At 58.6% G+C, this 15,664-nt stretch overlaps 2 protein-coding genes across 2 annotated transcripts in view; both read right to left on the minus strand.

The window, feature by feature from the left end:
- VOLCADRAFT_97922 (uncharacterized protein) overlaps positions 1-2,370 on the minus strand; it is a gene marked incomplete at both ends in the record, with an annotated part of 10,548 nt that extends 8,178 nt beyond the window's left edge. The window contains 3 exons of the mRNA XM_002956867.1: positions 16-969; positions 1,454-1,513; positions 1,894-2,370. Coding sequence (XP_002956913.1) covers positions 16-969; positions 1,454-1,513; positions 1,894-2,370 — 1,491 coding nt within the window. The remainder of the gene's footprint in view (positions 1-15; positions 970-1,453; positions 1,514-1,893) is intronic.
- Positions 2,371-3,298: 928 nt separating this feature from the next.
- VOLCADRAFT_119537 (uncharacterized protein) lies at positions 3,299-6,935 on the minus strand (the record flags this gene model as incomplete). The annotated part of the gene is made up of 8 exons (XM_002956868.1): positions 3,299-3,389; positions 3,640-3,854; positions 4,072-4,272; positions 4,663-4,737; positions 5,085-5,137; positions 5,290-5,338; positions 5,546-5,617; positions 6,906-6,935. 8 exons carry the CDS (start codon positions 6,933-6,935, stop codon positions 3,299-3,301), a joined length of 786 nt encoding a protein of 261 aa, XP_002956914.1.
- Positions 6,936-15,664: the final 8,729 nt, after the last annotated feature.

Here is a 15,664-nt window from a genome sequence, read left to right on the forward strand (position 1 = left end):
CATCCCCCAACACACCTTACTGGGGCAGCGTCGCTCCATGATGCTCAAAGCCCGGATGTCCACCTCCTCCACCTCCTCCGCCTGCTCAGGCTGCTGCTGCTGCTGCTGCTGCCGCCCGCCTCCATTCCTCCTCCGCCCCATAACATCTACAACACCGCCACCTCCAACCTCGCTGCTGCCTCTGCCCTCCTCCTCCTCCTCCTCTTCCGCGTCAGCCATCCCGTTGTCGTTGCCTTCATCTTCACCCTCATCTTCGTCCCTCTTCTTCTCGTCGTCGTAGTCCACGTTGCCGCCTCCTTCCTCTCCTCCTCCTCCTCCTCCTCCGCGCCCAGAGTACTGCGGAGCCGCCTGCGCCCGATGAGGAAAACGCCGGCTGCGGCGGCCTGCCTCCCCTTTTGCCGTACCGCCACCATCTCGCCCTTTCACACCTACATCCATACCATCCTCCTCCTCCTCGTCATCATCATCATCATCCTCGTCGTTGCCTCCTACATTGTCTTGTCCTTCCTCCTCCTTCCCCTTGTAACGGAGGGCCAAGGCAGCGCCCTCTTGTCGATCCAAATGGGCCTCATCACTCCAGACCTCTACTTCACCAGTGTCGTACGGATCCAACAGCGAAGGCCGCCTGCGCTCCCTTCCTGCCGTCTCCCCTCCTCCCTCAATTGCAGCCGCAGACGGCAGCGGCAGAGGCGGCTCAGGCGGCCGCTGCCCCGGCAGAGGCATTGCGGCAGCGGCTGCGGCTGCTGTGACCAAAGGTTTAGAGGAGATGAGAGGCGGTGAAGGTGGCGCAGCTGTCGTTTCAGTCGCCGCCGCTCCCGCCGCCGCTCCCGCCGCCGCTCCCACCGCTACTGCGCCGCTACTAGCGGCGGCGGCGGCGGCGGCGGTCATCGCGTCCACGGCAATTCGGTGCATGGTAGCCAGTAGTCGGTGCGGGGCCTTCCATTGCTGCGCCAGCTCCGGCAGCAAGCTCTAGCACATGCCGGGGTTCGGGGTGACGATCATGGAGGGGGGGAATGGAGGGGGGGAAGTTATGGAAAGGTGACCGGGGGGGTGCAAAGAGAGTGGCACGCCACTTGGGTTGCAGAGAACAGACTCCCTGCGCAGCGGGTGGAAATCACTGTGGTATCACGGTCAGGTGCGAAAGATGAAAAAAATGGATCAACTGGAGGAGCGTGCGACTGCGTGGTGCGACTTCGGGGTGTGACATCGTGCATTTCCGTACACGTGGGCAGCAGTACGACATGAACTTGATGGCTGTCCTACAGCTGCTGCCTTCGCACTCCCTGTGTCGTGCACCGTTCTTCTTCTTCTTCTTCTTCTTCCTCCTCCTCTTCTTCTTCCTCCTTCCTCCTCCTCTTCTTCTTCTTCCTGGCTCCTCCTCCTTTGCTTTTCCTACCTAATCATTATTGGTGTCGCGTCGTGCGCCATCACGCACACTATCACGCGCTCGCACCTCACGGAGCTCCGCAAACGCCGCCGCAGTGTCGTACATCTCGTCCCGCAGCTTCTCAACCTGGCGAGGACGCCGGCACGTGGTACGTGCATCGGCCGTGGCGGATGCGCAGGGAGGGAGGGAGGGCTTCTTCGTCGCTGTGGTAATACACAGAGTAAAACATTCTCGTACTTCCCGTGAATGTGCAAGGAAGGATACACGCACACCCGCACGTAAACTTAAGAGTGTGCGTATGTGAAACAGGGGGACGGCCCCGGGGGACCGCAACTTCCAAATGACCCAATTTTTGGACCCAAATGAAAATGAAGCTTGTCGGACAGCACACACACCCCTTTATTCATCAAACTACGGAAATGGTTGGATTAATGGCTGCAATCTATATATGGATGATAGAATGGAGGAATGCATGTTTGGAGGTGGTACCGCATTTCCTCACATACCAGCTCCGCTTGCTTGCTGCCGTACTCTCTGCCCATTTGCTGCATCGCCATCCGCGCAACGAGCTCAACATCCGAGTCCGCCCTCAAATCGCTGACGTCAGCGGTGGCGCCTGCGGTGGCGGTGGCCGTGACGACGACAGGACCTGTCGTCGGTCCCCGCAATCCAGTCACCGCTGGCGCCGTTGGCGCCAACAGCAGCAACTGTGGTCTTGACGGCCGTGACAGTCGTGGCACCGCGAGGCTCACCGCTGCAACTGCCGCTGTTGCTGCCGCCATCTTGGTCGTTGGGACGAACGGATCGACGCCTAAGCCAACGCCAGCTCCTGAACCATTCCCTGTATGCGCCATGAATAAGTTATGAAAATTTGTCGGGAGCGCGGGAGAGGGGTTATGGCGGTCCCTTCCGCTAAGGGAACAGGCTCCGTTCACCGAATACCGGTACATGTCCTCGGGTAGCCGTATTGAGTGGGCAGTCATTTGAGTTGAGAGTCCTTCTTAGCATGAGAGGGTAAGTCACAGCCTACCGCGAGTTTGGGCTGTATGAGAACTTCGCCTCGGCTGGGATTGGACGCCGATGGCGGGGTAGCCCACGGGGGATGTACGTACACGCTCACAGCCCCGCGTAGACGCCATCGCCATGCGTCCAATCCAGGGAGCTTAACCTATGTTGTTCACTTTAAACCTGCGCAAACTTTCGTTTGCCAAGTCTCGTGGGCTTTTCCTGGCATGACCTCCGCCGGCCCTAGTTGTCAAGCTTGATCAAAGCAGCTCAAAAGGTATTCGCGTAGGATTCTTGGTTAAAGATCATAATCAGTCAGAACGCTTGTTAGCATAAACGTCAGAAACTTGTTATTTCCGACAGCTGGGCTATCCGAAAGTCCTGGCTTTACGACAACTAGAACTGGACCTGGCTTCGTTACGATGTGCCGCCATCTGAGCTTGACACCTGACGACCAAGAGCATCGGCGGCAGCGTTACACCAACGATCCTGTACGTACGGCTCCGTTGGTAATCAATACGTACGGCTTCTTACTAATCACATGCCATTTTCAAGCCATGCTTTCTGGAAGGCGTTAGCCCTAGTGTAGCTGCCTGAGCTGCCGGAAATCCGAAGCCCTTCCTTATCTTTTGTTCCACCTAGTCATTCGTCCGCTCATCCACTCTTTCGCGCACGTTTCCTGCTATCTGGGTTGTTCCCGATTTAAAACCCATGGCACATTCCCGCCGACCATTCCCTCCGACAAACAACTCCCCGCGCGCTTTTTAACATCAAGTCGGTCACTAACCAAAAGACTATCACTTTTCACGTTACACGACTCCCGTCCATATCCCACTCTCTCTTTCTCCTCCTTCTCCCCATCCTTTCCTCCTCCCCCATTTCCCCTTCTCCTCCTCCGCCTCATTTTCAGCCGCTGTATCGCTCCGCCAGCTCAGGAGGCGGCAACTCGTCCATGATGTCCAGATGAAGGGCAAGGTACTCTCCCACAGTCGTGCGTCTAACGAGGCGAGAGGAACGAATGGGGGGCTGAGTCAGGCGGGCCTACCGAGGGTGGATGCGTGGAAGCCGCGAATTGATGGACGTGATGTACGGAAGGCACGCACGTACGACGCTACTTGGTTCCCGCCTGCATGCACGGCAAGAGGGAGCTCCAAACGAACATCCATCCCAGGTAATGCCTTTCCCTCCCTCCCTCCACCCCACCGCAACCCGCCCCACTCCATCTCTCCCCCAACCCCAATACCCACCTATCCGCCAGGAACGTGGCCCTCAGAAAGTTCTCTTCCGCCTCCTCCCCCAGAGACCTGGCCGCCAATACACAGTGCCGCAGATACACCCTGCAGGGAAGCACGTCAGTGCGCCACACGGAGGTGCACCCGTGGACGGACCAGCGGCGGCTCCACTCGGCTGGGGGGCAGCGGAGGGCGCGGTAGTCGGAGTCCGTGTTGGCGGCGCAAACCACCTGGACCGGGGGGTTGGGGGGGGGGTTGCCGCACCGCATTCTGGCCAGTGGACCGACCACTCTTTCCGCAGAAGCAACAGCAGCAGCAGTCGCAGCAGCAGCATTACTAGCAGCAGCAGCAGTCGCAGCAGCAGCATTACTAACAGTAGCAGTAGCAGCAACGGCATCGCTAGCAGCAGCAGTAGCTCCACAGCCTTTCCCCCTTCCTGTTCCTCACCGCCTTCCTGCCAATGGGCTGCCCCGTGCCCAGCTCCAGGGGCTGCCCCGTCCCCAGCTCCAGGGGCTGCCCCGTGCCCAGCTCCAGGGGCTGCACCGCCACGAACCGGAACTCGTGCTCGCGGGAGATGAAAGCCGCAACGTTGGCAGGAGTGTACGGCACCTCAAACAACGAAACCACCACGCCGCGTCGGTGGGATGACTGTCCGATGGGGTGGGGAGCTGACGTGGCGTCGGCGTCAGCCGGGGTTGAGGTAAACGCTTGAGATGTGGGTGTTGCGGATGTCGCTGCAGTAGCACTCGAAGACGACGGTGGTTGCGGTGGTTGATCGTCCAACGGCCACGGCTCAAGGGAGAGGCTGGAGATCTCCCCCTGGACCAACCGGGGAGGATTCGCGCGGGTAGATTCGTGGGAGAAGAGGGGGAGATAAGGGTTCTTGTCGTTGAGGGCCTTAGGGTTAGGGGGGAGAAGCTGAAGCGAGGGATGGACTTAGGGTTATATGTAGGGAGGTTAGTAGTACTCGCCAGCCGGGTAGCCGAATGTAGCCCGTAAGCCCCCGCCCTGCATCCTAGCCCCCTCCCCTCCCCTCACCGTCTCAGGTCGGGCAATGCCCCTTAGGAAGAAGACGTCCGCGGTGTGAGAAAACACGCGCCGCCAGCCCGGCACCTAGGGGTTCATTCACATGAGGGGAAGGACTTACAAAGGGAGGTTTCCGTACAGTTTCGTACGCGAGGAGCGGGCGTTCTGGATGACTCTACAAGTACGGCTGATAGTGAATTTTGTGGGATTTGGTTTCAGTTGGGATTTGGGTCAATCTGAATGTTGAGGGTTTTGCGTTTTTAAGGGGGGGTTTAAGAAGTTTTAAAAATTTCGCTAAAAATGTGAGTTGTGTGTTGGCTTGGTTGGGGATTTGGGCGGAGCTCCAGGAGGGCTGTATCGCTCCCTCCCTTTAAGCGCCCTCCCTACCCACCCCTTCCAAGTCCTCCCAAGTCCTCCCAAATCAGTTGACATACCAGTCCAATTCGGAAGTTGACCAGATGGGGGAAGGTGTAGCGGGCGCTGCGCTCTGTGTGTGTGTGCGTGTTTGTGCGCGAGGGAGGGGGGCATGGATGGATGAGCAGTCGGTCGGTCAGTTGGCTGAGCGGATGTGGACGTGTGGATGGGCGTGCAGGAGAGTGCCATCTTGCCCCTAGATCGGCCTAGCTGCCGTCGCGGTACCTGACAGCAGGCTGCCGAAACCCGCGATCGTCATAAGTCCGTCATCGCCCTGCCACATAGTAAAGTGGCAAGATCGAATCGATGACGTGCTAGCGATGGCTAAGATGGTTGGTTTGTCATTTGGAAGACATGGATCGCGCGCCTTGCGAAAAGGGGTCCAAGGGGACTTCGTACGCATGTTGCAAGTTTGACTCTGTCCTAACGGGTGCACGCATACAAAAGTTTGAAATGCAGGCTTGGTCTCGAAAAAGCTCACCGCTAGTCCTGTAAACTCGTCATCTAGCTCATTTTCATAAGTGAGCTCCAGCCTCAGGCCGGCAGTCATGCCCTGTCGCGGCACGTCCAAGCATTTACAAGCCACGAAGGCCGAAGCTGATACAAATTGTTGACCGAAAGAAAGTATTTTTTGATGAAATGGGTATGGGCGTCTTTCCGTGGCGACACGCAAGCCCGAGGCTGCAAGCGAATTGACCCTTGGATGGACATGCTTGGTTTGCAGTAATTTCATGGGCATCCAAATAGATGACTTCTCTTTGAGGTATACTAGAGGGCATAGCGCGCTGGTCCAAGGCAATGTCAAATGCATACGGCATCAAAGTTTGGAATCTTTGCCCCATGCCAATGACATGCACTACAAGATGCATTTTCATCCAAGCTGCATACTTTTTACTACAAATACTGGGCGGATCATAATAATGCCTTGAATGGCCCAGGGGTCAGTATGCTATACAACTGTCCATGTTTTAAAACAGCGCCATACAGCTTGACATTCCTAATCTCTATATCCTTTGTAGGCTTACCCTTCGCAGCTTCGTTAAGGGGTACATCTGTGCAGGCTGATCGCCGTAGTCGAACCGCATTATCGGTGTGCAGCATCTCCTTTATTGCAACAACATGCCTGCGTTACACAGCATAACAGGTTTTCCAGCGTTTGAAACCAGCTCCCACCACTGCGCTGCGGACGGCGGCACCGGCTCCTGCCGCGCGCCTGCGACTAACGTGGGCAGCTCCGCACGCAGCGACCACCGCGACCGCGACATCCTTGGAAGCGGGTCAACATCTCCTCTCTCCCACGCATCCTCCCCTTTAACAGCATCAACGTCACCTTTTCCGCCATCACCATCTCCAGCCACAACCGGATGGAGGTGGTGGCCGCAGCAGCTATCCTCCCGAGCTTCAGTCCGCTCCTCTCCTGGCGCCGAATACGCCGATTACCTGCGGAGTAACGAGGGCACGTCCACACGGTTTTCATCCTCCACTCCAGTCTCGGTAACAGCGGCAGCGGCAGGGGCACCGTTCGCGTTCCCTGGAGTCGCTGTACGGCATCTGCAGCAGCAGCAGCAGCTGCTGCAGCAGCAGCGTCGCCTGTGGATTGCACGGTCGCTGTCCGCCATGGCGATGGCCACGTGTGTGGTAAGCGGGGCTTTTGGTTTCGAGTTTAATTCTGTGTGCTGGAGGGAAAGTGGGATTTCGTGTGCCGTGAGGAAAGGAAATTTGCATGTTGCTGAGTTTCAATCTTTGCGCGTTTAACTTTGCATTGAAGGGAGGAAGGTTTTTAGACTGTGTGGGTATTGCATTTGGGGGACATGTGTGTTATCCCGCACTGTCTGTCCCACCATGGATGGCAGGGCGCGGCACGGTGTCATAGTTGTTGATGATGACACCATTAATTGAGTGTTGCATCAATGGTCTGGGTCGACATACGACCCAAATCGGGCCTGACCTGTCTGATTGGTATCAATGTGGTTCAGTGGCAACCTAACCAACCAACCAACCAACATTTGGTGCTAACTCAATTCATGATCTAGTCAACGACACTGTGCCGTGCGGTGCGTGGATTTAATCTACGCTGGCCCTGAATGAATGATACAAGTCAGACAGTCCACGCCTGATTTGGGTCATATGTCGACCAATAGATGACGAGGTTAAGATCCGGATTCCCTGCCGTAATAACCTGGCTCTGGCTCTAGACTCTCGTGTTCTGGATCGAGGCCAGGAAGTGAATCAAAAGCTCTATTTGAATGTGTCAATGATGAGATGATCCATCATTTACACAAACTCCTTCACAAACTCCCTCACACCTGGCTAAGTTAGTTCGTATGTGCCGCACGGCCAGACACGCCTGAGGGGCAGCGCATGATGTAACCATGGTCAGGTGCCGCCGCCCCTCTTGCGCCTTCCCCCTCGCCATATTGTCAGGCGATGGTTGTTGTCTCCGTTATAAACCTGCCCGATTGGCGCCACGTGGTGGGGACAACTGGCAACGGTATCCGTTGCGTCGTCAACGGCAGCCGTTGCGGCAGCGGCGCTGGCAACGACGGCGCCACCGGCAGCAGCGGCGGCGGCGGTGGCGGTGGCCGCCGGGCTGATCTCGGCTCCTCTTTCGACGATGGGCGACGCCGACGAGAGGCGGCGGAGAAGGCGATTTCGAAGGAGGCTGGTGGCAGCGGCGGCAGTGGTGACGGCGGCGGCGGGCGCGGCAGCAGTGATGGTGGGGCATTGGCAGTCAAGGGTACAGGAGGGGGGCCCATGGCCTAGCGGAGCCCTTACTTTAAAACTCTTGCTGTACATGCGCTGTCTGTGCGGTGAAATAGTAGGTAAGAGCCGCTTCGTACGGCATTTGTGGCCAAAGATGAGATAAGACAGGATAAAAAGATATGCGTGCTTCGCAGGTGATTGGGGGTGCTTGAGGGCCCTCCCCCTGGGAGTGATTGGGGTGTGGGGAGAAGCGTTGCGTGTTTAGTCCACAGCTCCACCTTGGACTGTAAAATATTATATACATTCAGTTGTACTGCGGCGGTTGGCGAGTGGAGGTTTGAATTTCTGTTAGGGTCGGAACGACCCAAACAAATCGGAATAAGCAACCCTGTTGTGGTGGTATTCTATTCACGGAATAGATGTGGATTAGGCACCTGCTCGCTACTACTCGCTAGGAGGTCCAGGGCCATTCTCAGGCGGCTGTTCACTCCAGGTTAGGCGCGGCTATGTAAAGAAGGGCGCCGGTAGGGCGAAGAATTCGTTTTTGAGGGTAAACGGGCACCTTTGTCGTACCGGGTGCCGTACCGTATCGTACTGCAACAGGTGACCCAACCCCCGGGGTATCGTAACCTCAACGAAATGTTGCGCGTGGAGTTATTAGATGGGCAGAAGTGCATATGGTGGCGGCGCTTGTGCGCGCGATTTCCTCGCACTTTTCGAGCGTTGTCTCGCTGTGATTGTATCTGTGGTCCATATGTGACGCTGTGCTAGCCTTACTGGCCTGCCTCAAAAGCTCTATCGTAAGGAAAAGGAGCCTCTTCCATTTTTGAAGCGGCCTCCCGTGTAAACCCTATCGAGATCTCGCTTCACCTCCATCGAGAGCAGCGAAACCGCTTTAAAGCAGTCTGCAGTCCGTGTCCATGGCAACGGCAATCCCGTCGTCGCTCATCGCTTGTCACGACATAATACGTTTCTTCTGTAACTTGTGCAACTGCCCCACCTGTTAAGAGGGTCCAGAACCAAGGATTGCAGCCGCCGCTGCTGCTGCTGCTGCTGCTGCTGCTGTTCCTGCTGCTACCGTCGATCTGTTGCACGGTTGCAGGTTTGCCGCTGCTGCCGTCCTGCTCCGAGCCATTGTACGGCCCCCCGCCGCCATTGCTACTCGGCCCCGCTGCAGCAGCGCCAACTGCCAGCAACGGCTCCGGAACCCCTTTCCCGCCCTCGGCCGAAGGATCTCAGCCGCAGTCGCATCCGTACATTCGTGCCGTACCTGACCCGGAAATGGCTGCCTACAGGTACAACATCGATATGACGATTGTTATCCCACAATAACTAGAAATAATAATAATAATAATAAAGGAACCAAAACCGTACATTAAGGTACTGGAATTGAATTCGTTCCCAGGCCCCCAGGCCCCCGGCCTCTGGTCCTTGGTCCCTTGCCGCAGCAAGGCCATATGCTGCGCCTTCATAACGCGACTCGCTTTTCACCACGTAGGAGCAGTCCGTCCTCGGAGTAAAGTGTCGCGGCAACGTTATCGCACACCAGGATCACCACAATCACCACAATCACTGCCAGGGCATCGGCCGCACGCATACCTTTCCTGCAGCATGTTGCACCCTCCCCTTCCCCCTTTCCTCCTTCCCTCCTTTCCCCCTTCCCCCCTTCCCTCCTCCTCTTTTGCCCGAGTCCCCCGCACTTCTTTCCGTGCTGCCCCCCCCCCTCCGCCCGGCCCACTAAGAGCCCGCGTACAGACCTACCTCGCCTCTCGGGCCTTCCGCCGCCGAGTACGACAACTGAGAGCTCTGAACGGACGGCAGGTTGAACAGGAGGACGAGGAGGAGGCGGAGGAGGAGGTTGCTGGGGGTAAAGAAGAAGATCATCATGGCGCCGGCGGCGGGGATGTGTTCGAGGGAAGTGCTGCGGAGGGAATTCTGATCAGTGCGGGTGGGCCCCAGCTGCTGACCAACGTGCTGGTGCTGCTGCGGGTGGGTCGGAGGGATAGGGAAGGAAGTCGCCGAGGCGGGTCGGGGTTTGTGGGCGCATGTGGTACCGCGCGGCTCCTACCGCCCGGGTTTCTTCCGGGGTCCGTGACCTCTATAGTAGATCGAGATCGAGACCGAGACTGTCTTGACCTTACTTGATTTCACTTTTTCCCTGTTCGTATGTTGTTGTGACCTTTATAAATAATATCAATGTGTTCGATGTGCTATTAAAATGCGTTGTGTTGCATTGTGTCGTGTTTTGTGGTGTGCCGTACCTGCCGTTGTGTCCCTCCCTCCATCTCTAAGGTTCTGCGTTTCCACCTGAACAGCACCGTGCCGGTGGAGGTGGCCTGGGCTGGGGCTGAGGAAATGTCACAGGAGATGGAATTGCAAGGGACGGGAGAGGGGGAGGGGGAGGGGGAGGGGGAGGGGGAGGGCCAGCTGCACTGGCAGCAGCGGCAGCAGCAGCAGGGGGTGGGTGGGGAAGCCTTCATTCAGGCGTTGCGGGACGCTGGATTGGGTCCCGTGTACGGCTTGGATCTCAGCCTCGTGCCGTACCCGGAACATCATCGCAGGTACGGCAAGGTATGTGGCGCACGTGGAGGAAGTCCAGGGATGAAGGGCCCCCGGGCAAATACACTCAAAGCATATGTGGCAGAATCGCCGTACCATCACACCTCACCGTACAGTCTTCTGACTTAGTGTACGATACTTCTGTGTAACCCGAGGGATGTCGGCCCTGTATTGGATCCATTCCATGTAACTTAAATCAGACAATACGGCATGTACGACATGGATGGTACGTCGAGCGTTACAGCCCCTAGGAAGAATCCTCACTCGCGGCTGGACTGGAACCGTACTCACACCCTAACCGCTAACCGCTAACCGCTAACCCATAAGGCCGCACCGCGTGCTCCCGAGGTAACTCCTACCGGGCAATGACCACCCGCTCGACGCGCGCTCCCTTTTCTGCTTTTCCTCTCGTCCCCCTCCCGCTCCCCCAGTTGACCCTTTCTTAGCCGAGTTGACCCGTCCGTATGTTTGTCGATTTCTGGATGCACATGGTCCAGACCCCCCGAGCTCACCCACTGGGGCGCCAAGGTCTTTGCGCTGCTCGCCTCCCGCCGCTTCCGCCGGGTGCTGCTGCTGGACGCCGACAATCTGCCGCTGGCGGACCCACGGGACATGTTCGACCTGCTCCGCCACAACAGCCAGGTCCAACCCGAGGGAGTTGGCGGCAGCGGTCGCCACCGCCACCGCCACCGTAACGCCGTGGAGCGCGCAGGAGCGGGGCAGCCGGAGAACGTTGGGGCTGGAGGAGGAGGAGGAGGAGGTGGTGGAGGTGGTGGCGGCATGTTGATTTGGTCTGACGCGTGGCGAGGCTGGGCGGGGGAGGGGGCGTATCGGGAGCTCGGACTGGATCCCCGGACAGCGAGGGTGAGCGTGAGGGGTTCTGCGGACGGTGGGTAATTCCATGATCACGTGATTTGTTGTTGAAGTTAATGAAGGACAGAAACACAGTTGATCTGGATGGGTACAGACGCAAGGATCATGCGGTCATGTAGTCATGTAACGACACCATCAACGTTCGCATTATTTCCTCCTCCGCGCAGATTGCACTGAACCTCCTCGTCCCCTCTTACAGCTACAGCAGCAGCGGTAGCAGCGTTGTAAGCAGCAGTAGCAGCGTTGTAAGCAGCAGCAACAGTAGCGCTGCTGGCCGTGAGGTTGGTTGGTGGAATCGTCGGGACGCGGAGAGTGGCGCTGTGATGATCGACCGGGCGGCCCATGCTGATGTGCTCGAGTACCTTTGGTATGTATGCCGTACAGCCGTACTGTACGCTGTGTACGAGGTGCATGTGGGCACGTTCCGGCGGGGAAGAGGCGTGACTAAATTGGCCGGGTGCTGGTCTTTTTTTTGAGTTTTATTACGGCATCAGTACGATATAAATGGATGAACACCACCGCTGGGGCCATCTTTAGGTGTGTGTGACCACTAACCACTAACCACTAACCACTAACCACCAACTGTATTGTAAACGTGTACGCCGTATCCTGTACGGATAAAGCTAGAAAGCTCTACGTGTGGTGCAACGCTGTGCTCACTCACGACAGCGCAACACCCACCCCATATCATCCAGCCAACCACTCCACACTCTCACCACATCCATCCTTGCTGCACCTCTCCTACCACCTCGGAGGTTTCCAGCCACCGCTGCTCACGGTCCTCTTCTTTCCTCCCGCTCCCCCCCGCCCACGAAAGGTGGATCAACTCCTTCGGCGACCGGCTGTACCACAGGCTGTTGCACGGCGACAAGGACACATTCGCAATCGCCTTCGCGGCAGCCGGCAAGGCGCACTGCTACAGCCAGGTGGCGATACCACCCGGTGTGTAACCACCCTAACCACCATAACCACCACAAAAGCAACCACCACAAAAGCAACCACTAGCATGAGAACGCACCAGTTAGTTAAGCTGCTGCGAGCTGCATGGGGGTGTAGGAGGGTGGGGTGTCCACTACCGCTTGGGGTGTGGGTTGCTTGCTGAGGGGCCTTTGCTTGGTTTTGGAGGAGGGGAGAAGGGACGAGCTTCTTGCGCCACGTGGCCACGTCTGGGATGGCTGGAGGAATGCGGAGACCGGGGGAGGGGGAGCTGGCCGAGGAGAGGCCCACGAGCATATTTCCTGGCGGCCATTTGGGACGTGGCAGGGACGTGCGGAGCGGGATTCTCCACCCCGATTCGGGCCCGAACTTTTTTGAGATTTTTCCGTTTTGCCCGAAAGGAAAATTAGTGCGCCCCGCAGCATCCGTGTGTCCGTCTTCGTCCTCCCGCCGCCAGGGGGGGCATTCCGCTGGGGCCGGGGCGTTCTCGAGTACAAGCAACCGCCCCAGCCGTCAGAGCCTTCCGGTGCATCGCTGCCTTCGTCGCCGGGACCTCCGCCACCGCCGCTTCCTCCCGGCGATGGCTGGCAACTTGTCGGCTTCACACAGCCCCACCCCGTCACGGGCCAGCCGTTGCTGCTGCACCGCACGATGAACAAATGGCCCCCGATCAAACAACCAACAGTGCCGCCGCTGCCGCTGCCGCTGCCGCTATCACCAGTGCCGCCGCCATTTGGCCCCGTACCGCCGTCACCCTCTCCCCCTGGGCAGCCCCAGCCCCAGCCCCAGCCGCAGCCCCAGCCGCAAATGAGGATGCATCCCAGCGGGCAACAGCCCAGCCAGCCGTCGGCGGCGACCCAACCCCTGGAGTGGCTGCAATCCGCGGAGCGGGGGTGGCCCGTCCAGGTGCTAACCGGGCCCCTGCCCACCCAGTGAGCCGTGGGTCCTCCGCGGGGCGGGTCCGATTCGGGGGAAGAGGGGAGGGGAGGGAAAGAGGGAGAGCATCGAGACGAGCAGGTTCTAAAGTTTCTGAATGGTGGACACACACACGCGCACATCGGCCGGTCTTGTGGTGTTCCATCACATCACTTGCACTAACCCCAACCTAAATGTTATGATGCTCACTTATGGCCGTACTGCATCTTGTCGTACATCACATGCAGGTGGTGCGAGTATTACTTGGCACATCACACCCGGGGACCAACTCAGGTAGGGGGGGTGGGGTGGGGTGAGGTGGGAACTAAACTATAAAAGGGGGAGAGGGAGGCACAGCTATGCTGCCCTTCGTCCTGTTAACCCGTTCACCCGGCATAAGAAATCTTTTTACCGCCCCGACCCCTGCTCCTGTTTACATTTCAACATTTTATGGTACCAACCTCAGCCAACCCCTCGTGACATCTAGCAACCCTTTAAAACTCCCCCTCCACGCTTCTCTAACGCCAACCCACCACCTGCATGCGCGCCCAGGGCGTCTGGTGGCACCACGTGGTTCCGGAGGGGGCCCTGCAGCTCGTACCGCACCCCGTGTACGGCACAAGGACGACATCGGCTGCGGCGGTGCCCCCGGCAAACTGTGACGGCGAGCTCCAGCGTTACCATTACGTGGAGTTGCTCGAGGGCGCCGCGGCGGGACTGCCCACCGCGGCCAGCGGTGCCGCGGCAGCACTCCATGCGGTATGCGCACAGGTGCTGCGTGCTGCCATGCAGCGTGCTGCTGCTACCGGCCCCGCTGCTGCTACTGCCGTTTGGAAGCCAGGTAACTACAGCCGCTCACAAGCTGCAACAGCGTGGGCTACGGCTGCTGGAGCAGCCGCGGCTTCTGGTACGGGCAATCGTATTGCGGCGGCACAGGTAAATGGGGCGGGCGGCGGACCAGTGAGGCAGGGGCGGTTTCGGAGCGTGGCCGTGCCACGGAGGCGCCTCGGGCCAGCCAGGGAGCGGAGTCCCGCTGCGTCGTTTCCCTCTTCCTTCGGCGATGCAGCGGCGGCCGCGGCGGCCACCGCAGCAGCAGCGGCGGTGGTGATGTCGCCACCATGGGGTGTCCGCGACCAGAGGCTGGCGACGGCGTTGGCGAAGGCGCTGCTGCTACAGCCACTGCCCGGCTGGCCAGCGCTTCACACCACTCTGTTCCGCGCCTACTTGACGGAATCCCGCCTGGAGCGGCCTTACACGCCGCTGCCGCTACAGCTGCTACTGATTGCTGCTGCTGCCACCGCTTCCTTCCCAAGCCAACCAAGCCTACAGCAAAGACGGGAACATCTGCCGCTGGACAAAGGCCGCTGGGAGCTGGGGGCGACACGGCCGCTGCCCCCGGTGACGGTGCCGGCCTGGCCGCCATCGCCACCGCCGCTTCCGGGCCTCGCAGTGTGCCTGGACGCGCCTTTCGAAACGGCGTCCGGGGACGGGGTCATCAGGGCCAAGGGAAGCGGCAGTAGCAGCGAACCAAAATGGCTGGGCGTCGGCGGCAGTAGCGAAGCCGAGCCGATGTCGTGGCGGCGGCTCGTGACGGGGCGAGGTATGGTAAAGTTAGAGGAGGAAGAAGGGTTCCGGAGCTCAGGGTCTCCGTCGCAGACGGGGGACCGGTACGGTGGTAATGCTGCTAACGGTAATGAAGAGGAGGAGGAGGCACGCGGCGTGAATGGCGCAGGGACGCCTGAAGACAGCGGCGATGAAAGCAGGATATGTGACCCACGTGTCGTGCGAGCAGGGACAGGGGACGACAGGGTATCGGCAGCTATAACGGCGGCATACCTGGAGTATGAGTGGGTGCTAGCGAAAGCCTCGGAGGGCCGCTGGCCCCAGCTTTGGAAGGGCTAGTACTAGGTGGTGGGGCCTTTCGTTTACCTGCGTCAGATGCGTCGAAAATATCCGAGAGCCATTGAGCCATGATATGCGTTCACTTCTGTGTGATGTCTGCTGCGATAGGACTGGTGGGAGGGGAAGCAAGGAGGCACCTACCCTCCTCCTGAGCCACCTGACCACCCAATGAACAGCCTGGGTTCAACCGACCGAAATCCGAGGGACCCACCCGCTCGCGTGCCAGGGGCTCCACAACAGAAATTGTAGCAGGGAAAGGTTTTGAGGGAAACAGCCAGTTTGCTTCAGATGGTTCACACGTTCGTATGCGCCATTATGCTCTATAAGCGTGTTTATGCGTGACACGGTTTTGTGTGCTTCCTTCACTCCTTTCGTCGAGGACGCCTTCAGGGTTTGGCGCTGGCCATAATCGGCCGCTCCCACCTATTTTCATGAGGTATCCAAAACCGATGCAAGAATCAACATGGAAGGCTTTACAGCACGTGTATACGCGCACATCCACATAAGCACCGCAAACCAACATGTTTTTGCCTCCAGATCCGTCTGGCGCGTTATCGTTACGTCAGGGCAGCATATCTTCTATGCGTCTCTAGCAAAAAATCGCTGAACAAAACCAAAACCCCCTGCAGGCGCAACACACGAGCATGGATAGCGTCGCCTCTTGCTCCATGGGCATGTCCGTCATAGCCCTACGACCCTCTCCCACCTCACA

Source organism: Volvox carteri (assembly GCF_000143455.1).
Source record: "Volvox carteri f. nagariensis unplaced genomic scaffold VOLCAscaffold_66, whole genome shotgun sequence".
NCBI classification, from domain to species: domain Eukaryota; kingdom Viridiplantae; phylum Chlorophyta; class Chlorophyceae; order Chlamydomonadales; family Volvocaceae; genus Volvox; species Volvox carteri.